Source organism: Papio anubis, chromosome 3 (assembly GCF_008728515.1).
Source record: "Papio anubis isolate 15944 chromosome 3, Panubis1.0, whole genome shotgun sequence".
Classification (NCBI taxonomy): domain Eukaryota; kingdom Metazoa; phylum Chordata; class Mammalia; order Primates; family Cercopithecidae; genus Papio; species Papio anubis.
Genome location: NC_044978.1, coordinates 36,075,770 through 36,100,743, shown reverse-complemented (window position 1 = coordinate 36,100,743; position 24,974 = coordinate 36,075,770). Strand labels below are relative to the sequence as shown.

The window sequence follows — 24,974 nt, the reverse complement described above, 5'->3', positions numbered from 1 at the left end:
AACAGAAGCGGTGACTATCCATCAACAAGCTCATCCCGGCTTTTGGCCTGCCCACCCACCCCGGGCCACACCAGCATCATCTCACTGGAGATGGATGAAATGGATGAGCTCAGCAGAATTACAGGCCCCACACAATTAACTCTCAGCTTGAACCAAAGCTGTCAGAACCCAAGCACAAGCCTTTGAGAATGACTAGCTGTTGATACTTCAAAATCATTTCAGGGCCTTGGCTTCCCAAGACACACAAGATATTGAACTAGAAATAATAACCCAGGTCTGCTGCTGTCTCTTCAAAGCTGTGATCAATTTTTGTTTGTTCATTTCTGATGTAAAATTCAGACTGGGCTTGGTGGCTCACTTTGGGAGGCCAAGGCAGGAGGATCACTTGAGGCCAGGAGTTTGAGACATGCCTGGGTGACAAAGTGAGACCCTGTCTCTACAAAAGTAAATAAATACATAAATACAAGATAAAAAATAAAATTCATATCACATAAAATTTAATATTTCATCCATTTTATTTGTTTGTGTTTTTGTTTTGAGACAGAATCTCACTCCGTCACCCAGACTGGTCTCAAATTCCTGGGCTCAAGCAATCTGCCTGCTTCAGCTTCCCAGAATGCTGGGATTACAGGTGTGAGGCACTGAGCCTGGCCTGTTTTTTTTTTGTTGTTGTTGTTTTTGTTTGTTTGTTTTTTGTTTTAGAGACAAAGTCTTATTCTGTCACCCAGACTGGAGTGCAGTGGCATGACCATGGCTCATGGCAGCCTCAATCTCCTAGGCTCAAGTGATCCTCCCACTTCAGCCTCCTGAGTAAGTGGGACTAAAGGTGCATGCCACGAACCTAGCTAACTTTTTTTTTTTTTAGGAGATAGGGTTTTGCTATGTTGCCCAGGCTGGTCTCGAACTCCTAGGCTCAAAGGATCCTCCTGCTTGGACCTCCCAAAGTGCTGGGATTATAGGAGTGAGCCACTGCACCAGGTCTCAACCATTTAAAAAAGTACAACTAATGTGGTTTTTAGTATAGTCACAAAGGTGAGCAAATATCAGCATTGTCTAAATTATAGAACATATTCATCATCCCAAAAAGAAACTCCATGCCCATTAAGCAGTCACCTGCTATTCCCTCCTCCCACTAATCCCTGGCAACCATCAGCCTGTATTCTGTCTCTAGGTTTGCCTCCTATGGACATTTGATATAAATGGAATCATACAATATGTGAGTTTTAAAGTCTGGCTTCTATCAATTAGCATATTTTCAATTCTTCCATGTTATAGTATTTTAGTACTCTTTTTAATGGCTAAATAATATTCCATTTATAGATATACCATAATTTATCAATCCATTCATCAGTTGATAGACATTTGAGTTGTTTCCACTTTTTGGCTATTATGAATAATGCTGCTGTGAACATTCATGTACATGTTTTTGTGCAGACATATGCTTTCAATTGTCCTGGGTATCTACCTAAAAGTGGAATTGCTGGACCATATGGTAATTCTATGTTTAACTTTTTAAGGAACCACCAACTGTTTTTTTTTTTTAAGACAGAGTCTTGCTCTTTTTCCAGGCTGGAGTGCAGTGGTGGAATCTCGGCTCACTGCAACCTCCACTTCCCAGGTTCAAACAGTTCCCTTGCCTCAGTTTCCCGAGTAGCTGGGACTACAGGTGCATGCCACCACATCCCGCGAATTTTTTATATTTTTAGTAGAGACGGGGTTTCATCATCTTGGCCAGGATGGTCTTGAATTTTTTTTTTTTTTTGAGACAGAGACTTGCTCTGCCACCCAGGCTGGAGTGCAGTGGTGTGATCTCAGCTCACTGCAGCCTCTCCTCCTGGGTTCAAGCAATTCTCCTGCCTCAGCCTCCTGAGTAGATGGGATTACAGGTGCATGCCACCATGCCCAGCTAGTTTTTTTTTTTTTTTTTGAGACGGGGTCTCGCTCTGTCCCCCAGGCTGGAGTGCAGTGGCATGATCTTGGCTCACTGCAACCTCCGCCTCCTGGGTTCACGCCATTCTCCTGCCTCTGCCTCCCGAGTAGCTGGGATTACAGGTGCCTACCACCACGCCTGGCTAATTTTTGTATTTTTACTAGAGATGGGGTTTCACCGTGTTAGCCAGGATGGTCTTGATCTCCTGACCTTGTGATCTGCCCACCTCGCCTCCCAAAGTGCTGGGATTACAGGCGTGAGCCACCACGCCCGGCCTTGTATTTTTTTTTTTTTTTCAGTAGAGATGGGGTTTCACCATGTTGGCCAGGCAGGTCTCAAACTCCTGACCTCAGGTGATCTGCCTACTTTGGCCTCCTGAAGTGTCGAGATTACAGACGTAAGCCATTGCATCCGGCCTGGTTTTTTTTGTTTTGTTTTTTGTTTTTTGTTTTTTTTTGAGACAGAGTCTCACTCTGTTGCCCAGGCTGGAGTGCAGTGACATGATCTCGGTTTACTCCAACCTCTGCCTCCTGGGTTCAAGTGATTCTCCTGCCTCAGCCTTCTGAGTAGCTGGGATTACAGGTGCCCACCACCATGCCCGTATTTTTAGTAAAAACGGGGTTTCTGCCATGTTGACCAGGCTGGTCTCGAATTCCTGGTCTCAAGTGATCTTCCGACCTTGGCCTCCCAAAGTGCTGGGATTGTAGGCATGAGCCACCATGCCTGGCCAGAAACCACCAATTGTTTTCACAGTGGCTGCACCAATTTACATTTCCACTAGCAAAGCATAAGTGTTCTAATTTCTCAGCATCTTTACCAACCCTTATTATTTTTGACTTTTTGATCCTGACTTTTGATTCTAGTGAGTATGCAGTGGTATCTTGTTGTGGTTTTGATTTGCATTTGCCAAATGATTAACAATGCTGATCATATTTTCATGTGCTAATTGACCATTTGTATATCTTCTTTGGAGAAAGTCTATTCAAGTCCTTTGCCCAGTTTTGAATTGGGTTATCTTTTTGTTGTTGAGTTGTAGAATTTTTAATATATTCTGGATTATTATACCCTTATCAGATATGACTAGCAAATATTTTCTCCCATTTTGTGGGGTTTCTTTTTACTTTCTTATTAGTGTCCTTTGATTCAGAAATACTTTTAATTTAACGAAAGCTGATTTCTCTATTTTTTCTTTTGTTGCTTGTGCTTTTGGTGTCATAGCTAAGAATCCATTGTGATTCAAGGTCATGAAGATTCACCCCTGTTTCCTTCTAAGATTTTTATAGTTTTAGCTTACATTTAGGCCTTTTATGTATCTTGAGTTCATTTTTGTATATGGTTTGAAGGAAGGGTTTAATTTCATTCTTGTAGATGTGAATTTCCAGTTACCTCAGCATAATATGTTGAAAAGGCTATTTTTCCCATTGAGTTGTGTTGACACCCTTGTCATGAATCAATTGACCATAGATGTATGGGCTTCTTTCTGTACTTTCCATTTTATTCCATTGATCTATATGCCTATTCTTATGCCAGTACTACATTGTTTTGATTACTGTAGCATTATAGTCAATTTTAAAATTGGTAACTATGAGTCCTCCAATTTTGTTCTTTTTCAAGATTGTTTTGGCTATTTAGTAGTTTTCGGTATTCAAGTCTTGCATTTCCTTGGTTAAATTTATTTCCAACTATGTTATACTCTTTTTGATAACATTGTAAATGGATTTTTGTTTTTAAACAGAGACAGGTCTCACTATATTGGCCAGCCTGGTCTCAGGGCAAGCAATCCTCCTGCCTCAACCTCCCAAAGTCCTGGAATACAGGCATGAGCCACCATGCCTAGCTTGGAATTGTTTTCTTAATTTCACTTTTGGATTATTCATTGTTAGTGTTTAGAAATACAACTGATTTTTGTTTGTTAATCTTGTATCCTGCACCTTTGCTGAATTCATTTATTAGCTCTAATTGTGTGAATGTGTGTGTGTGTGTGTGTGTGTTTATTCTTTAGGATTTTCTGTATATAAGATCATGTCATCTCTGTATAGAGAAATTCTTAATTCTTCCTTTCCAATTTTGGTGCATTTTATTTCTTTTTCTTGCCTAAATGCCCTGGTCAGCACCTTCAGTACATTGTTGACTAGAAGTGATGAGAGTGAATATCCTCTTGTTCTTGGTTAAGTATGATGTTAACTGTGGGTTTTTTGTAGATGCTCTTTATTAGGAGGAGGAAGTTCCCTTCTATTTCTAGTTTGGCATGAAAGGATGTTGGATTTTGTTAAATGCTTTTCCCACATTAATTGAGATGATAATGAGTTTTTTTCTCTCATTCTATTAATGTGATGTATTACATACAGTAATTTGTCTAGGTGAGCCACCCTTGCATTCCTGGGATAAATCCCACCTGCTCATGATGTATAATCTCTTTAATATACAGCTGGATTCAGTTTGCTAGCATTTTATTAAGAATTTTTTCATCCATATTTATAGGGGTTATTGGTCTGTAATTTTCCTGTGGTATCTTTGGCTTTGGTATCAGGGAAATACTGGACTAAGAGAATGAGTTAGGAAGTATTACCCCTCAACCTCTTCTTTTTTTTTTTTAAAAGAGTTTAAGAAAGATTGGTGTTAGTTCTTCTTAAAATATGTGGTTGAATTCACCAGTGAGACCATCTGGTCCTGGGCTTTTCTGTATTGGAAGTGTCCTGATTATTGATTCAATCTCCTTACATATTATAGGTCTATTCAGACTTTGTATTTCTTCATGTCAGTTTTGGTAGTTTGTGTGTTTTTAGGAATTTGTCCATTTCGTCTAAGTTATTCAGTGTGTTGGCATAAAACTATCCACAGTATTCTGTTATAATCCTTTTTATTTCTGTGATGTCAGTAATAGTTTCCCCACCACTTTCCTTCCTGATTTTTGTAATTTGAGTCTTCTCTCTCTCTTCTCCCACACCACCCCTGCTGCACCCCCCTGCCCCCCACCACCTCGCTCTCTCTCTCTCTGGTCAAACTAAAGTTTTATCAATTTTATAATATCCTTTCTGTCAATTATATACTGTCCAACTTTTGTCTTAAGTCTATTTTGTCTGATATTAGAATAGCCACTCTAGCTCCCTTTTGGTTACAGTTTGCATGAAATATTATTTTCATTCTTTCACTTTCTTTTTTTTCTTTTCCTTTTTTTCTCTCTCTTTTTTTTAAGAGATGGACTTGCTCTGTTTCCCAGGCTGGAGTACAGTGGCATGATCATAGCTCACTGCAGCCTCATACTCTTGGGTTCAATTGATATTCTTGCCTCGGCCTCCTGAGTAGCCAGGACTACAGGCACATGCCACTATGCTCAGCTAATTTTTGTGTTTTTTTTTAGTAGACAGGGTCTCTCACTATGTTGCTCAAGCTGATCTTGAACTCCTGGACTCAAGCAATCCTCCTGCCTCTGTCTCCCAAAGTACTGGGATTACAGGCATGAGCCACCACATCTGGCCCATCTTGTCACTTTCAACCTATTTGAGTCTCTGGATCTAGAATTAATCTCTTATAGAGAGCCTATAGTTGGATTATGTTTTCAATCCAGTCTGCCAGTATCAGCCCTTCGATTGGAGAGTTTAATCCATTTAAATTAGTTAATTACTGAAAAGAAAGGCTTTCTTTCCTTTTGTCATTTACTATTTTTTTTCTGTATGGCATATCTTTTTGTTCCTCTATTCCTCCATTATTGCCTTCTTTTATGTTTAATAGATATTTTCTGGTATACCATTTTGATTCCCTTCTCATTTATTTTACTATACATATTTTTTATTTTTCTTTATTGTTTGCCCTGAGGGTTATAATTAACATTTTAGCTTATAACGATTTAATTCAAATTAATACCAACATAATTTCAATAGTATGTAAAATCCTTGCTTCTTCTAGCTTATATTTATATGTTATATGCTCATCTACATAAATTTGTAATTATAGATTATGCGGTTTTATGCAGTTTTATTTTATGTCATGTAGGAGTTAGAAACCAAAAATGCATTAATACTGACCTTTATATTTATCTATGTAGTTACCTTTACCTGCTTTCCTTATTTTTTCACGTGGACCCACGTTACTTTGTAGTGTATCAAATCAGGTCAGCTTGCAGGAATCCCTTTGGCATGACTTGTAGGGAAGGTATACTAGCAACAGACACTCAGTTTTTGTATTTCTGGCAATGTGTTAATTTTTCCTTCATGTTTAAAGGATAGTTTTGCCAGATAAAAAAGTATTGGTTGTCAGGCTTATTTTTTTTCAGCAGTTTGAATATGTTGCCCCATTGATTTCTGGCCTCTATAGTTGCTGATGAGAAATCTGCTATTAAATAATCTGCAGCTGGGCGTGGTGGCTCACGCCTGTAATCCCAGCACTTTGGGAGGCTGAGGCAGGCAGATCACCTGAGGTCAGGAGTTTGAGACCAGCCTGGCCAACATGGTGAAATCTCGTCTCTACTAAAAACACAAAAATTAGCCGGGGATGGTAGCGCGCACCTGTAATCCCAGCTACTCAGGAGGCTGAGACAGGAGAATCGCTTGAACTCAGGAGCCAGAGGTTGCAGTGAACCGAGATTGAGCCACCGCACTCCAGCCTGGGTGACAGAGTGAGACTCATCTCAGAAAAAAGAAAAAAAATCTGCTTATGGAGTATTTCTTGTATAAAATGAGTCACCTCTGCCTTGCTGCTTTCAAAATTCTCTCTTTGTTTTTGTCTTTTTATGTTTTGGTGATACTGTTTCTTGGTTTGGATCTCTTTGAGTTTTCCTGTTTGGATTTTATTAAGTTTTTTTTGGATGTGTAGATTTATGTCTTTTATCAAATTTGGGAAGTTTCCAGCCATTACTTTTGCAAATATTGTTTCTTTCCCTTTCTCTCTTCCTCTCCTCTGGGACTCTCATTAGGTATATTTGGTACACTTGATGGTGTCCCACGGGTCTCTTAGGTTTTGTTACTGTTTCTTCCCCCCGCCCTTTTTTTTTTTTTTGCTTCACAGACTGTATAATCTCAATAGCCCTATCTTCAAGTTAAACTTCTTCTTCCTGCTTGAATTTTCTGTGGAACTTTTCTAGTGAATTTTTCATTACAGTTATATTTTTTAACCCTACAATATTTCTATTTGGCTTTTAAAAAAGTAATTCCTATCTATTAATATCCTCCATTTAGTGGGACATTGTTCTTATAGTTCTTTATATATGGTTTCCATTAGCTCTGTGAGCATATATGAAAGAGTTAAAGTCAAGTAAGTCCAGTCTGGGCTTCTTAAGGGAGAGTGCCTATTAATTTCTTTTATTCCTCTTTGTGAACTTTGCCCTTTTTTGTGTACTTCACTTTTTTCCAATGGAAACTGAACATTTAAAGTAGTATATTGTGGCGACTCTGGGAATCAGAGTCTCCCCTCTCCCTAGGGTTTTTTGTTGATGGTTATTACAGTTTTTTGCTGTTGTTATTTGGTGACTTTTCTAAACTAATTATTTTATATTTTTTCATTCCCCATTTTTATTATCTAATGGAACTAATTTTGTAAAGTTTGTATTTTTTGTCATATGTGGCTAATGAAGTGTGTTCCAGTAGATTAGCTACCAACCAGTGACATAACACAGATTTTCTTATGCTGCTGTTTTCAGTAACATCACTTCCCTGCAATCACTTAAAAATATGAATTAAAAAGAAGGAAAATAATAGTAATGGATGCTGATCTTTTGTCATACATGATGAACTCTGATCTTGAGGATTTTTACATTTTTAGTCACTCTATATTATTTGTATCCTTTTCTCTCTTCCAACGAGTATTCTTTGTCATCTCGCTTCTTACACTGCTGGGGAACTTCAACTCAGACCACAAAATGCAAAAAATATCGTATAGTATTTGCAACTTCTAAATGCAATGTGCACACTGATTCCCAAGTAAAATTTGCCTTTGGTCCAGACCCATTCCAGACATGAGGCCATGCTCCCTTCTTCCAGTGAAGATGTGGGAACTCAGTCCCAGACTAGATTAGTTTGGAAAGAGTGCCATTGGATTGACTAAGCACTGTTAATGTGGCCTATTCCCTCAGTTCATATACTTATATTCGCCCCAACACCCTAAATAACCTGAGGGAAGAAGTCTTTTCACATTCCATTTTTGGTCTGTCCTCTGGTACATATGACTGGCAGTGACAACCTGCTTTAAAGAGACCTCCAGAGCACTGACCATGAAGATGAAATATTAGTAAATGCTAATCTAGTTGTACATAATCTAGAAATAAAACGTCTGGTAAAAGTAAACCACCTTTGGCTGAAGCCATGAAGTAATAAAAAAGCTCAGCCTTCATCGGAATTATGTTTCACAAACCCCAGGGGATGAAATTTTTCCAAAGGAAATCTCAGAATTTAGTGGGGAATGCTCAATTATCCTGCCTTCTGCCGGGAGGGAACAGAAAACCTCTGCCAGAAAAACAGGAAACCTCTTGGATTAAGAGTTTTTTTCTAATAACAAGTAAAATATTTATGATATGGGGCTTATATATTGTTACCAAGCATTTGCTGACACTGCATATAGTTTTAGATCATTCTGTTTCCTGAACACATGAAGGCAAGCAATATGGTAAAATATCCAAATGCAACCCAAAGTATAGTCTTCCCTCACTGGGGAAATCCCTTGGAAGTACCCCTTAGCTCATATGGTCCCTCAGCAAATAATTATTGAACAGCTTCTATAAGCTGTGCTTTCTGCTGGATTGTATCAGACTTGGACCAAAATAAGGTGCAAATGACCAGTATTATAGTCTTTCTGTGGGATATTTGAATTTTCATTTGAGTTTGTTTATTAAAACATATTTTTTTTTAAATTTATTTATTATTATTATACTTTAAGTTGTAGGGTACATGTGCATAACGTGCAGGTTTGTTACATATGTATACTTGTGCCATGTTGGTCTGCTGCACCCATCAACTCGTCATTTACATCAGGTATAACTCCCAATGCAATTCCTCCCCCCTCCCCCCTCCCTATTAAAACATATTTTAATGAGAAGTGTAAATACTTTTTTCCTTTTTGAAATAGGGTCTCTCTCCGATACCCAGGTTGGAGTACAGTGGCACAATCATAGCTCACTGCAACCTCGAACTCCCAAGCTCAAACAATCCTCCCACCTCAGCCTCCCAAGTAGCTAGGACTACAGGCATGTGCCACCACGTCCAGTTAATTTTTAAAATTTTTTTTGTAGAGACAGAGCTTTGCTGTGGTGCCCCGGCTGGTCTCGAACTCCTGGCCTCAAGTGATCCTCCCACCTTGGCCTTCCAAAGTGCTGGGATTACAGGTGTGAGCCATGGCACCCAGCTGAGAAATGCATAAAAGAAACTTTGAGCAGAGAATGCATAAAAGAAACTTCCAATTGATGTTTCAAGCCTATTCCTAAAAGGCCTGCAGAGGAGCAAAGTACATGAAATTACATCTTTATGTGACAAAACAAAAGTATCTTTCTAAACCTCTTACTTACTATGTACCTACTTGAAACTGTGATAAATATGAAATTTAAAATTATCTTGGACATGGTTTGAAGGACTTTTATCTGAATTTGGTTCACCAGAAAAGATTTTTTCCAAAACACATGTAGTATGAGCAAGCCAAGTGCTTTATTCCTAGGAGAATCTTCTCCAGAAAGCACTATGGAACATAGTGAGTCTTAATGAGGAAGGAGGTGCCCCTTGGTTGGTCTTACAAATGCCACCCGAATCATGGCTAAGAGCCTCCTCTCATTCACTCATTCAGCAGTGTTATTGAATACCTACTAAATGTATGGTATTATCTAGGCTCTGGGTGGGAGAGTTCCTGGGCTTAGGAATTTAAAATCTTATATTTCATAAATTGGGTATAAATAAAAGGAATTTGGTGACTGCCTTCACTTTGTGAAAATCCATCAAGCTGCATTAAGATTTATGCCCTTTTCTATGTTGTGTTATACGTCAAGAAAAAGTTTCTCCTGAAAGTGCTTTGGGAATTGAAAACTAGAAGACATTATTTCCAGTTGAGAAAACAGGGTAATACCTCTACAAGGAAGCTAACTTTCTGGCTTTATATTATATTTTTACTGACAGTTCATCATTGTCAGGGTAAGATTTTTTTATTTTCAGGTAAGCAGATAATGTCATCATCATCATCATCATCATCCCCACAGCAGCTACAACATATTAAGAACTTATGATGTACCAAAGCCAGGTGCCATCTGAATTCTTCGTGCATACTAACCTACTTATTCTTCATAGTAGCCCTGTGAAGTAGTTACTATTATTGTCTCCATTTGACAGAGGCAGAAATTGAGACACAGTGAGGCTGAAAATTTGTCCAAGGTCATTCAGCTAAATAAGTGGTGAAGCCAGGAGGCAAACAGATCAAACCTGAATTCTTATTTGGATAAGTCTCTTAGCCAAATAGTAGCAGTTCTCAAAGTGTAGTCCAGGAACGCTTGTGGGTCCCAAGACGTTTTCAAGCAGTCTTCAAGGTCAATGCTATATTCATAATCATATGAAGACATGATTTGCTTTTTTCACTCTCATTCTCTCAAGACTGTACAGTGGAATTTTCCACAGGCTATGTGATGTATGCTATCACAACGAACTCAATGCAGAAGCGGATACAAATCTCCAGCTATCTTCTGTTAAGCCAGACGCTGCAGATATTTACAAAAATGCGAAACAATGCCATTCTTTCCACAACATTTTTTTGTTTTTCACAATATATTTATTTTCATAAATTACATTATTCACATTAACATTTAATGGGCTTATTACTGCTTTTAATAAATTAAATACTTTAACATTTTTATCAGTTCTAATTTTTTAAAATTTGATTAAATACTAATTTTTAAATTTTTTGTAGAGACAGAGTCTCGCTATGTTTCCCAGGCTGTTCTCAAACTCCTGGCCTCAAGTAATCCTCCAGCCTTGGCCTCCCAAAGTGCTGGGATTATAGGCATAAGCCACTGCACCCAGCCTAGTTTCAATTTTTAATATAAGAAATATCTATAAATAGAACCCACATACACAAAAGCTCTTTTGGAGTCCTCAATAATTTTTAAAGATTATAATGGGGTCCTGAGATCAAAATGTTTGAGCGCCACAGCCCTATACTGTTCTGCCTTAGGGGAGTGGATACCCAAAAGCTGGTTTTATGGTTATAGAAGGAGCTAAGAAGTCAGCTCCACTTCTGAGACCTGTCACGTAAAAATGTATCCTTCCTTTTATCCTGTGAAGCTGGACTTAATAATGCTGACATTCTGGGGTGGCTCTCATTTAATTATGAGAGACTGCAAGGCAAGTGCTTAGTGTAGAGTAAGCCCTCAACCCGTGGCCCAGAACCAGGAACTTTTCTTGTGTCATCCACAGGTGATGGAATTTTACTGCCAGTCCTGTGAGACTGCCATGTGTCGGGAGTGCACGGAGGGGGAGCACGCAGAGCACCCCACAGTTCCGCTCAAGGATGTGGTGGAACAGCACAAGGCCTCGCTCCAGGTCCAGTTGGATGCTGTCAACAAAAGGTGGGGGACCCCTCCCCAAACCCCCAACTGGCTGCCTGTACTTGGGGCCTGGCCTCATGGCCTCTTGTCTAAGTACAGCAGTAGGTTCATATTTCCCTTGAGATATCAGGCTTTGTGGGTAAATAAGTTCTTTTATCATGGATTTGTTGTCATAAACTAATGAGTGTGGAAGGTTGTCTTCTGCCTGTTGGTAGAACTCCAACCTCCTTATGTTATGAGTGGCATTTTTGTTTTAGTGCCTAAGTATGATTACATGAATTAAAGTACACTCAAAGAACGTGCTCTCAGGAGAGTTCTGAAATTCATCGCTGAAACCAGGCTCTCTGAGGAGCCTTCCTTATCTGCTGTTCCTGACACACATACAGGCCATTTTGTTGGCTGTGATTGGCTCCTTTCTATCTGAGCTCTGCAAAATGGTCTTGAGCAATGATTGCTAATTTTCCTTGTTTTCCTGCTTCCAAGTTCCTTCTTTGGCACAGAAATGAAGGAACAGAGTAGCTGAGTGGTGCATGAGAAAGACCAAAGAGAGGAAATGAGAAACCAGCAGAAAAACAGACAAAATAAATCTCTCTACTGATAGCTGCAGTGAGAAAAGTGTGGTTGCTCTATAGTAATTCAAAGAACTTGGAAACTTACGAGAAGTTCTCAAGAAACTGAGTATGGATAAGTGTTTTATGTGGCTAGGGGAAAAGATACAACTACCTAGAATAGTGGTTCTCGGCCATTCAGCAATGCCTGGAGAATTTTTCGTGTCACAACTGTGTGTTTTGGCAGGCAGTTGGGGAATGGGAGGCAGGGCAGGGAGAGCTATTGGCATCTGGTAGAGAACAGGATGCTGTTAAACATCCTACAATGCACCAGACAGCCCCTGCAACAAAGAATTAATCTGGCCAGAATGGCTTTTCAGAGAACTTCAAGTCTTTATACCCTTAATTAATTATCAAAATTGGACAATTGATGGTAGATTGAAATCGACAATTTTGATTGTCTCTAAAGAGACAAAGTCTCTTCTCTCTGAGGCAGTAATTATGTCATATCTTATTCTGTTCTCTGGTTATTGTTTTTTAAAGATGATGAAAGGCATAGAAACTTTTTTAAACAAAAATGTAGTGTTTAGATAGATTTTGGAATATTTCTGGGTTGAGGTTAAATAACGACCTTTAACGACTGTCCACCAGGCTCCCAGAAATAGATTCTGCTCTTCAGTTCATCTCGGAAATCATTCATCAGTTAACCAACCAGAAGGCCAGCATTGTGGATGACATTCATTCCACCTTTGATGAGCTCCAGAAGACTTTAAATGTGCGCAAGAGTGTGCTGCTTATGGAACTGGAGGTCAACTATGGCCTCAAACACAAAGTAAGACCAGAATCATTACAGATGTCCTAGAAGAGACACGATATCCAAGGGCACTAGCTTATTGTTTCCTAATAGCAACAAGGGGTCCTTAAGTGTCATCATTGTATAGTAAACTATAGTTTTCACTGAATGTAATATCCAGCTATTTTTTTTTCCCTATTTTCAGCAAAATTTGATGACTCTGTGACTTTAAGTACTAGTTTATAATTTGACAAGAGGCACGGTTGACTATAATATAATGCTTTCAGGATTTAGAGTTAAACTGGATTGTTTTCATTCCTCAGTTATAACGTGAAATAGTTTCTTAATTGCTCTCTCACCCACACCAACCTGTTAGTCAGCTTCAAAATGAACCCTGACTGCAGCCTTTGTTTAACTCTGCATATCTGTTCACAAAACAGGGATGAAAAACCTCTGATGTTCAGGTGTGGAGAGTTTTCATTTGTTTCCTTCCTGTTCCTTTAGGTGGTGATGGGGCAGCTTTGGACACTGGGGAAAGATACCGAATAATGAATATTTCAGATGTCAGGCATAGCAATTAGTTTGCTGTGCTCTTGGTAGTGACCTTTCTGTTTTCCCCTCTCCAAAACACATGAGCCAAGAAATACATGTGTGGAAGAGAGGGCAAGGCGGAAGGGAAACTTCGAGAAGGTACTGGGAATACAATTTAGGACTTTGCATTAGCACTGGGTTCCCTGGGTTGACAAACACCACTTGCTCAGAACCACCTGCGTGGGCAGGTGTAGAGCCTCCTCCTCGCCGGGGGAGGGCACTGCCCCGGGCTGGGCCCCGCCCTGTGGGACAGCTCACCAGGCCTCCGGTTTTCCCGCAGGTCCTCCAGTCGCAGCTGGATACTCTGCTCCAGGGGCAGGAGAGCATTAAGAGCTGCAGCAACTTCACAGCGCAGGCCCTCAACCATGGCACGGAGACCGAGGTCCTGCTGGTGAAGAAGCAGATGAGCGAGAAGCTGAACGAGCTGGCCGACCAGGACTTCCCCTTGCATCCGCGGGAAAACGACCAGCTGGATTTCATCGTGGAAACCGAGGGGCTGAAGAAATCCATCCACAACCTCGGGACGATCTTAACCACCAACGCCGTCGCCTCAGAGACGGTGGCCACGGGCGAGGGGCTGCGGCAGACCATCATCGGGCAGCCCATGTCCGTCACCATCACCACCAAGGACAAAGACGGTGAGCTGTGCAAAACCGGCAACGCCTACCTCACCGCCGAACTGAGCACCCCGGACGGGAGCGTGGCAGACGGGGAGATCCTGGACAACAAGAACGGCACCTATGAGTTTTTGTACACTGTCCAGAAGGAAGGGGACTTTACCCTGTCTCTGAGACTCTATGACCAGCACATCCGAGGCAGCCCGTTTAAGCTGAAAGTGATCCGATCCGCTGACGTGTCTCCCACCACCGAAGGCGTGAAGAGGCGCGTTAAGTCCCCAGGGAGCGGCCACGTCAAGCAGAAAGCTGTGAAAAGACCCGCAAGCATGTACAGCACTGGAAAACGAAAAGAGAATCCCATCGAAGACGATTTGATCTTTCGAGTGGGTAAGGAGAGGGCTTCTGTGCCTGATGCCTGAGCTGGCACTGGTTAAGGGGTAACTGGGCACGTGTCATTGCAAATAGCAACACTGCAGCCAGGAACTCTACCTGCAGGTGTTGGGAGATGTACTGCTGTAAAATTTCATATCTTTTGTTAGTCGAGCTTATGCAGTCTCCTCCAGAGATGATATTTCCTTCTCTTCCGCCTCTAGTCTCCTCCCTACTTGCTCCTTTCTGTTCTTCCTCCTCCTGAAAACACAAGTGCTGCATATTCATTGTAGGAAATTACAAGCCGAAAATAAGCAAAAAGAGAAATAGAAAAATCGTAGCACCCGTAATCTGAAAATCTTAAAGGAAAAATTGTCAATCCTCCCCCCACCTCCACCACAATGCCCCTCTTCCCTAGGAGTGTCTTCTTGTGCCAGAGCTGAGGCTGTACGCTGGGCAGAGCATCTGATGCCTCCCTGTCACTGCTTCTGCATTGCAGGAGGGAGGGGATGTGTGCATTGCAAGTTGCAACCACCTCTAGCTGTGTGTAGCTGGAGAGCAGCCCGAAGGAGAGGAGGAGGGGTGGAAACTTGGAGAAAGAATGGGGTTGGGGCGGAGTTGGGGTGGAAGCAAGAAGGTACAGGATGAGCCAAGAGAGTTGGGAATGCAAATAGCCCTTCCCTTCTCTGATTTGTGGTCTCTTGTCTTTTTAAACTGTCTGTGTTCTCAGTAGAAAGCAACTAAATGTAAACAACAAAGGGCTTGATAATTCTTAAGGGGAGAAGAGTCTGCGTTTTAGTTAGCTTCAAAAAGTAGCTCCAGCAGACTTCTCTTCCTCCCTCTTTCATCTAATAATGCAGTATCTCTGAAAGGGTGCTGCACTGTATGTTAGCTGGCACACACAGAAAAACAATTCTGTGGTTCAAATAAATTGGGGAAACCTTAGGCTAAATGAAGGAAGCTGACTTTTTTAAATTTCAGAACTTCTTAAAACCTTTAGAATCTGCTGATGTGCATTGTAAGTCTCTTAGGCAGGAGAAGGGTAGATAACAGGCAGCACATCCAAACTTCCAACCCTAGAACTTTTTCCATGGGAAACATCTTGGGAGATGAAGGCTCTGTGGAACATTCTTGGGCAGAGCTGCTCACTGTTAATGCTTCAGGCTGAATCTTGGTAAAGACCATGATATGATATGTAACTTGTCTGTTCAGAGCATGGAAGCCCTCATACATTCACAGCCAGATGTGCAATATGGGTACAGGGGTTGTTGATTCTCCACCAGAGCAGAGTGGACAAGCTTGGGTGGATGCAGGACTGGGAGGCGCCCAGGTCTGCCACTCCGGTTCAACTGCTTACTTGAGCCTTGGACAAATCTTTCAGCTTCCCTGAACTTCAACTTCTATGTCCATGAAATGAAAATGCAAAAAGATTTGCTTATTAGAACTATTCTAAGTTCCAAGCTGAATGCTTGACATGTAGGAGGAGCTAAATGAATGAGAGCTACTGTTTTTGCATGTATAATTGATAAGGCTTTTAGATTATCCCTACTACCTTTTCATTTCAAAAAACTTGCTGGCTCCCCACTGATCTCTTGCATTACAAAGAAATTCATTTTCTCATATAAACCTCCACCCACCACACCTCCCGCCAAGTGACCCCAGTCTACTCCCCTAGGCCATGTGCAGTGAAAGACTCAGAACTGGAATTGGGCAGATCTGGGTCGGAATCTTGATTCTTCTCACCAGCTGGGCAACTGGCTTACCCTTTTTGAACAGTGTTTTCTCCTCTGTAAAGCAAAGGGAATGAAATATTATATAAATCTTAAGGTTGCTGTTGAGGGTGAAATGAGAGAATTCTTGTAATACGCCTGGCATGTGCCTGTGTAGGGAAAGAGCTCAATTAATGGTAGCTAAGATTTTACTCTTGTTTTTCATCGTCATCATCATCATCATCTCTGATACCCACTTGAGGAAAGAGACATGTCTTTCGGGGGTTTCCTGTGCTCAAACTATATTGGTTTTGAGTCACCAGCTCCCACCCCAGGGACAAGGGGGTATATCTTCTCCCCTTCTACCCATTGAGAAATGCAGCCATAGTGATGTATTGGCACTGATGGAAAGGTGTTTAAATGTGTAAACATTCGTAAAGAACTTAGAACAGTGCCTGGCATGCAGCACGATGTCTGACTTTATCAATGAAGTAAAGACGCTGTCTTAGTTTGCTAAAGCTACCATAACAAAATTCCACAGTCTGGGTGGCTTAAATGCCACACATTTATTTTCTCACGGTTCTGAAAAACTGGAACTGTTTTAGAGTTAGAAGTCTAAAATCCCGGTGCTGGGAGAGTGGGTTTCCTCTGAGGCCTCTGTCCTTGCAGATGGCCACCTTCCTGCCTCTTTGTCCTCACATAGTCATCCCTTTGTGGCTCGGCCCCTACTGTCTCTTCCTCTTACTATAAGAACACCAATCATATTGGATTAGGGCCCCACTTTAACAGCCTCATTTTAATTTAATCACCCCTTCAAAGACCTAATCTCCAAATGTGTATATATTCATGGTGTACAACATGATGTTTTGATATATGTATACCTTATTGAATGGCTAAATCAGGCTAACATATGCATTACCTCACATATTTATCATTTTTTTCTAGAGAGAACACTTACAATCCACTCTTTCAGCAGCTTTCAAGTGTATATAATTTTTTTTTCTTGTTATTGAAACAGGCCTTGCTCTGTTGGCCAGACTGGAGTACAGTAGCATGATGATCATGGCTCATTGTAGCCTCTACCTTCTGGGCTCAGGTGATCCTCCCACCTCAGCCTCCCAAGTAGCAGGGACCACAGTTGCATGTCACCAAGCCCAGCTAATATTTGTTTTTGTTTTTTTGTAGGGATTGGGTCTCACCATGTTACCCAGGCTGGTCTCAAACTCCTGGGCTCAAACAATCTGCCCATCTCAGCCTCCCAAAGTTCTGGGATTACCGGCGTGAGCCACCATCCTGGCCATAATATATTAACTACAGTCACCATGATTTACAATAGTTCTCTTGAACTTATGCCTCTTTTTAAACTAAATTTTTCTGTCTTTTGATCAACATCTCTCCCGTCCTTTTACCCCCACCCTTCCCAGCCTCTGGTATCTACCATTTTACTGTCTGTTGCTATGAATTCAACAATTTTAGATTCTTCATATAAGTGAGATCATGTATTATTTGTCTTTCTGTGCCTGGCATAATGTCCTCCAGGTTCACCCATGTTGTCACAAATGACAGGATTTCCTCTTTTTGAAGCTGAATAGTATTCCATTGTATATATATACACCACATTTTCTTTATTCATTTGTTGATGGACACTTAAGCTGATTCCATATCTTGTCTATTGTGAACAGTGCTGCAGTGAAACATGGGGGTGCAGATATCTCTTTGACATCCTGACTTTGTTTTCTTTAGATATTTTAGATACAGTGAGTTCTAGATTTCTCTTCAAAGAATCAGTATGTCAGTATGTTCAGTTCTTTGTCCTCCATTTTAAAGTTAACTTCCTCGTAGTTTCAGAAACAACCTTTTCCATCAGTTTTAATTGGTAGTTCACATCTGTTCCCCTGGTCACCTTCTCCATCCTGACTCATCCTGATCACCTGCTTTGACCTGAGTCACCTCTGTCACCTGCTCTGACCTAAGTCACCTTTAGTTACCTGTTCCTAACTGTCCTTCCCACCAAAATACTCACCCCACCACTCTGGCTCATACCCCTACTCTCTTTAAAATAGCCAATCGGAATTAGCTTAGACTGTGTGGTCCAACCCTAGCCAATAGGGGAATGACACAACAGTAGGGGCTACCTGCATCAGGGATAAGAACTCCTTCCCCTCCCTTGTCCAGGTGTGCTCTCACCATTACTCCATTTGCAAGTCACACCCTTCTATAGAAGTAAAAATTGCCTTGCTGAGAAAATTAAATTTATGTTCGAGTGCTATTTCTTTGAGGCACCAAAAATTTGTTTCTAACAGATATATACCCAGTACTGGGATTGCTGGTTCATATGATAGTTGTATTTTTAATTTTTTTAAGAACTTCCATACTGTTTTCCATAATGGCTGTACTAATTTACATTCCCACCAACCTGTGCCAGGGTCCACTGTCTCCACATCTCTGCCAACACTTGATATCTTTTATCTGTTTTTTGAGACAGAGTCTCGCTCTGTTTCCCCAGACTGGAGTACAATGGTGAGATCATGGCTCACTGCCGCCTCAACCTCCAGATCCTCCCACTAAAGCCCCCCAAGTAGCTGGGACCACAGGCATGTGCCACTATACCTGACTAATTTTTTCTTTTGTGTTTTTGGTAATAGCCATTCTAACAGGTATGAGGTATTATCTCATTGTGGTTTTAATTTGCATATTCCTAATGATTAATGATGTTCAACTTTTTTTTTTTTTTTTTTTTTTGAGATGGATTCTCTGTTGCCAGGCTGGAGTGCAGTGGCATGATCTCAGCTCGCTGTAACCGCTGCCTCCCAGGTTCAAGTGATTCTCCTGCCTTAGCTTCCCAAGTAGCTGGGACTACAGGCGTGTACCACCACGCCCAGCTAATTTTTGTAGTTTTAGTAGAGACAGGGTTTCACCATGTTGGCCAGGATGGTCTCGATCTCTTGACCTTGTGATCCACCTACCTTGGCCTCCCAAAGTGCTGAGATTACATTTTTGATATACTGGTTGGCCATTTGTATGTCTTCTTTTGATAAATATCTATTCAGGTTCTTTGCCGGGTTTTTTTTTTTTTTTTTAAATTTTATTTGTATTTTAAAAATAGACATGGAGGCCGGCCTCAGTGGCTGATGCCTGTAATCCCAGCACCTTGGGAGGTCAAGGTGAGTGGATCACCTGAGGGCAGGAATTCAAGGCCAGCCTAGCCAACATATGAAACCTCATCTCTACTGAAAATACAAAAATTAGCCAGGTGTGGTGGCAAACGCCTGTAGTCCCAGCTACTCGGGAGGCTGAGGCAGGAGAATCGCTTGAACCCAGGAGGCAGAGGTTGCAGTTAGCCAAGATCACGCCACTGCATTCCAGCCTAAGTGACAGAGCAAGACTCTGTCTCAAAAAAAAAAAAAAAATAGACATGGGGTCTCACCTTGTTGCCCAGGCTGAATTCAAACTCTGGGCTCAATGGGCTCAAGCAGTTCTCCCATCTCAACCTCTGGAGTAGCTGGAACTATAGGCAGGCACCACCACACCCAGCCAACCTTTGCCTATTTTAAAATCAGGCTATTTTTTTTCTTTCTATTGAGTTGTTTGAATTCCTTGTGTATTTTGGATATTAACCTCTTATCAAGATGTAATATTCTCCCATTCTGTAGGTTGTCTCTTCACTCTGGTGATCCTTTGCTGTACAGCTCTTTAGTTTGATGTAATTCTATGTGTCCATTTTTGCTTTTGTTGCCTGTGCTTTTGCATTCATATTCAAAAAATCATTGCCCAGAACAGTATCATGGAGTTTTTCCCTATGTTTTCTGCTAGTGGTTTTACAGTTTCAGGTGTTATGTTTAAGTCTCTAATCCAGTTTGAGTTGATTTTTGTATATGGTGTGAGATGAAAGTCTGATTTCATTCTTCTGCATGTAGATATCCAGTTTTCCTAGCACCATTTATTGAAGAGACTGATCTTTCCTCATTGTGTGCTCTTGGCATCTTTGTTGCAAATCAACTGTAAATGTGTGGATTTATTTCTGAGCTGTCTATTCTGTACCAATGGTCTATGTTTTTATGCCAGTACCATGCTGTTTTGATTACTATAGCTTTGAAGTCGATTTTGAAATAAGATGGTATGATGCCTCCAGCTTCGTTCTTTTGGCTCAACATTGCTTTGGCTATTTGGGAGTTTTTGTGGTTCCATATGAATTTTAGGATTGCTTTTTCTATTTCTGTGAAAAATGTCATTGATATTTTGATAGCAGTTGCATTTTAGATCACTTGAGGGTATGGGCATTTTGTTAATATTCTTCCAATCTATGAATATGAGCCATCTTTTTATTTATTTGGGTTGTCTTCAATTTTTTTCATCAATGTCTTATAGTTTTCTGTGTACAGATCCTTTACCTCCTTGGTTAAATTCATTCCTACATTGTTGTTGTCGATTTTTTTTTTCTTGCATTCCTCTTTAACTTTACATTCAAATCCAGTATCTAGTCAAAAGACAACACTCACTATGCAATAATATACCTCAAAAAACATTTCTAGGGCACCTAGTGCCTGCCAGGCATTATTCTAGGTGATGGGAATATAGAGATGAAAGAAATGACATCTCTGTCGCCCTCTTCAGCTGACAGTTTGGGATGATAGATGCATGAGCAACTAACAGCATGAGATAGGTGATGGTAAGCTGTAGAAATGGGAAGGAATTTAAACCGGGCCTTTAATGATGGGTAGGATTTACCCAGGTTGGCAGGCAGAATTGGTGTCCCAGGCAAAGGGACCAGTGTGAAGAGGTACAGAAAGGTGAAGAGGAGAGGACGTGATTGTTATTTCGAAGACACATCCCATATCGGGTGAAAAAGTTCAAAGGAATGAAAAGTAATGAGGTTGGACAAATCAGCAGTGCAGGCTGCTTGAATGCCCTCTGTGCTGTCACACACCTTTGTCCATGAATTCTTTTCCTAATTTTATCCTTGCCTCAAAAACCACTTTCTCTTTCAGAATCCACTTTGATTATTATTACTTGTGCCTGGGTCTTATTACCCAAGATGGTAAATTCCTTGAGGTCAAGAATGGTGTCTTTAGTCACATATAATTCCCAAAAAGTACCCAGAAGAATGCTTTGCATAAGTACTTTGCTGATTTGAATAGGATAAGTTGTAAACTACCTTATGATTTAACTTCCCTCTCACCACTGTCAGGCTCTGGTTTGGAGGCCCAGGAACACACAGATCAGGTGACAATGCATTTAGCTGCAGGGGTAATCATTCATACATATTCACACGCATGGGACTATGCTAGGCAATATCAAACAGCACTGGCCTAAGAACTTGGCTTTTCAACATTCGTACCTTTGACTACAAATCAGTAGAGTTTATGTTATAATTAAAACAGTTCAACTTTTGGCTGGACGTGGTGGCTCATGCCTGTAATCCTAGCACTTTGGGAGGCTGTGGCGGGCGGACCACCTGAGGTCAGCAGTTTGAGACCAGCTTGGCCAACATGGTGAAGCCCCATCTCTAGTAAAAAATATATATATAAAAATCAGGCAGGCATGGTGGCATGTACCTGTAATCCCAGCTGCCTGGGAGACTGAAGCAGAAGAATTGCTGGAACCCAGGAGGTGGAGATGGCAGTGAGCTGAGATCTTGCCAGTGTACTCTAGCCTGGGTGACAGAGCGAGACTCCATCTCAAAAAAAAAAGAGTTCAACTTTGTTCTACAATTGTGCCTTTGTGCTGTTAGGTATGTGATAATAGAACATTTATGAATTGAATAATCATTTTGTGCATGTGTTGAAGCCTGCCACATATAATCCAGAAATCATTCAAAGCTAATCACATACACATGTGAGATGGCAACTGTGATTCCGCTTTTTACCCGGTAATATACATACTAAGCTTTTTGTAGCACTGATTTTATGCTTAAAGATACATTGTTTTCATAAAACATGTATTGGTGTTTATACAACAACCCTAAATACATGTATTAATTTTATAGATTCATGACAGTCATCATTTTCTGGGCAATACCTTTATATTTTTTGGGGTAATTTCAACTGAGATTTTCATATTTGCCCATTCATTATCCAGCCCCTTAGTTGGATGTGACTGCTGTCTGAGCACCTTCTATGCTAGGTCGTCCTTATAAAAGATGATGAGATGCTTACTCGGATCTAGAGGAGGCCACAGTTTAGAAGGGGACAGACTTGTAAAAGATGTAGTGACATCAGTATAAATCAAGGCACAGAAGTCAGGATGGTGGGGGGAGTAGGCTGGCATGTGTGGCATGTGGAAGGAAGTTAAGGAAGGTTCCTAGAGATAACTTTTTTTTTTTCTTTCTTTCTTTTTTTTTTTTTTTTGAAACAGTGTCTTGCTCTGCTGCCCAGGCTGAAGTGCAGTGGCACGATCTCAGCTTGCTGCAATCTCCACCTCCTGGGTTCAAGTAATTCTCCTGCCTCAGCCTCCCAAGTAGCTAGGGCTACAGGCATGTACCACCACACCTGGCTGATTTTTGTATTTTCAGTAGAGATGAGGTTTCACCATGTTGACCAGGCTGGTCTTGAACTCCCGGCCTCAAGTGATCTGCCCTCCTTAGCCTCCTAAAGTGCTGAGATTACAGGCGTAAGCCACCATGCCTGGCCCCTTGAGATAACATTTAAATTTAAGCTGGGTTTGAAAGAGAGAGAATTTATCAGATGGAAGGAGGAAAAGAGTGTTTTAGAGGAAGGGAAAGCAGGTACAAAGACATGAAAGTGAGAAACTGAGTAGTTTGAGGAACTGTAAATGATTCCATTATCTTGGAGCATCAAATGAAATGAGATACAAGCAGAGATGAGCTTCTTTCCTTGATAAGGAGCTGGGACTTTGTTCTCTGAACCTGTGTTCCTCAAAGTGTGGCCATAAAACACATGCACAAGAATGCCTTGAGGTGCCTGGTATAATTTAAAATTTCTGAATTCTAAACTGCACTTACAGAATTAGAATCTCATGAGATGGACCAAAGATCTGCATTCTGCAAGCTCCAGTGATACCTATACATGCTAAGGTTTGGAAACCATAGTTATTATATAGGTGGTGAGAAGGCTTTGAATGGTGTAATGTAGTATAGTGACTTACTAAGATATTTACTTTCCAGAGAACCTGGAGGCATTATAGGAGATCTATTGGAAATGTTTCCCAGGAAGCAGGGAGATGATTAAGAAGCTTTTGCAGTAGTCCACATGAGCTATTATAAGTGCCAGAATTAAGAGTGATGTGATGGAGTAGAGAGAAGACAGTATGTTTATAAAATGCTTTGGAAGGAGAGAGAACAATTTAAACTCCCAGCTGTTAGACTTGAGTGCTGTAGGGAAGTGATGCAGTAGAGTAGATAGTTAAGGCTGTGAACTTTGAAGCTAGACTGCCCCAACACTGGTACTTTTCTATCTGTGCAATTTTTGATAAGTTGCTTAGCCTCTCAGTGCCTCAGTTTCTTTTATAAAGTTACAAAGTTTCCTTTGTTTTGAGGATTAAATTAATTAACAGCAAAAAAAGCTTGGAACATGCTTGGCACTAAATAGTATTTTAGAGAGGCAAAGTAGGTAGTACTAGTTAGCGTATTCATAGTTGTAGTCTAGAACTAATAGTTAACATAATTAGTTAGAAACATGGTAGATAAAGAGCTTGTCTCAGTCCATTTTCTGTTGCTGTAACAGAATACCTGAGACTGGTTAATTTATAAAGGAAAGAAGTTTATTTGGCTTGTGGTTCTGGAGGTTGTGAAGTCCAGAGGCATGGTGACAGCTTCTGGCTAGGGCTTTTGTACTGCATCATAATATGGTGGAAAAACTGAAGGATAAGTGAGCAAATGCAAAAGAGACCACAAGAGCAAGCTTAGCTCCCTTTTAAAACAATTCATTCTTGTGAGAACTCACCCCTCCAAAATGCTATTGATCTATTCATGAGGGCTCTGCCCTCACAACCCAATAACCCCTTAAAAACCTGACCTCCCAACACTACCACATTGGGAATTAAGGTTCTAATAACCGGAACTTTTTGGGGGGGACCCATTCAAACTATAGCAGAGACCAAAAGTTTAATTGCTCATGCCTGTAATCCCAGCACTTTGGGAGGCTGAGGCGGGCAGGTCACGAGGTCAGGAGTTCGAGACCAGCCTGACCAACATGGTGAAACCCTGTCTCTACTAAAAACACAAAAATTAGCCGGGTGTGGTGGTAGGTGCCTGTAATCCCAGCTACTCAGGAGATTGAAGAATCACTCGAACCCAAGAGGTAGAGGTTGCAGTGAGCCGAGATCATGCCATTGCACTCCAGCCTGGGTGACAGAACAAGACTCCATCTCAAAAAAAAAAAAAAAAGTTTAATTGCCCAGTTTGAATCCCAGCCTGCTATTATTAGCCATATGACTTAGGGGAACTCTCTGTGCCTTAGTTTATCTGTAAAATGGGAATGATATTAATGTATACCACATATGGTGAGGATTAAAATAATGCATGTAAAGGCTTAGAACAGTGCAGGCACATGGTAAGGACTCAATAAATATTGACTACTACTGTCATTATCATTATTAACCAAGAAAAGGAAGCTAAGAGGAAGAGCATATATGTTTCAGTTTTGATCTTCCAGGTTAAAGTGTATAGTAGGCAGTTTGCAGTATATATAGGTTTGGAGCTCGGCAAAGAAGTCAGAGCTAGAGACATCAATTTGGAAGTGAAAAGTATAGAGAAGTTACTTCAAATCATGAGTTTCAGTGAAATGTCAAAGATAAGTGTTGTCATTCAGGAAGGAATAGATGGGGAATGGAAGCAGGAGAAAGGAAGAGGCATTCTCTGAACCAGGCATTGTGCTACTTACAATTCTTCGTAGATACAATATACTTTCCATTCCCAATAACCCTACAGTATCATATTTGTTATGCTGGAA

General features: G+C 40.8%; 1 protein-coding gene across 11 annotated transcripts in view; it reads left to right on the top strand.

The window, feature by feature from the left end:
- Positions 1-24,974, top strand: part of TRIM2 (tripartite motif containing 2) — a 186,050-nt gene that overhangs the window by 128,799 nt on the left and 32,277 nt on the right. For all 11 annotated transcript variants that reach the window (XR_001902954.2, XM_031664217.1, XM_003899275.4 and 8 more), the window contains 3 exons: positions 11,308-11,459; positions 12,638-12,818; positions 13,651-14,374. Coding sequence is in view for 10 of the 11 variants with exons in the window: in XM_031664217.1 (XP_031520077.1) it covers positions 11,308-11,459; positions 12,638-12,818; positions 13,651-14,374 (1,057 nt within the window). In the remaining variant the exon portion in view is untranslated. The remainder of the gene's footprint in view (positions 1-11,307; positions 11,460-12,637; positions 12,819-13,650; positions 14,375-24,974) is intronic.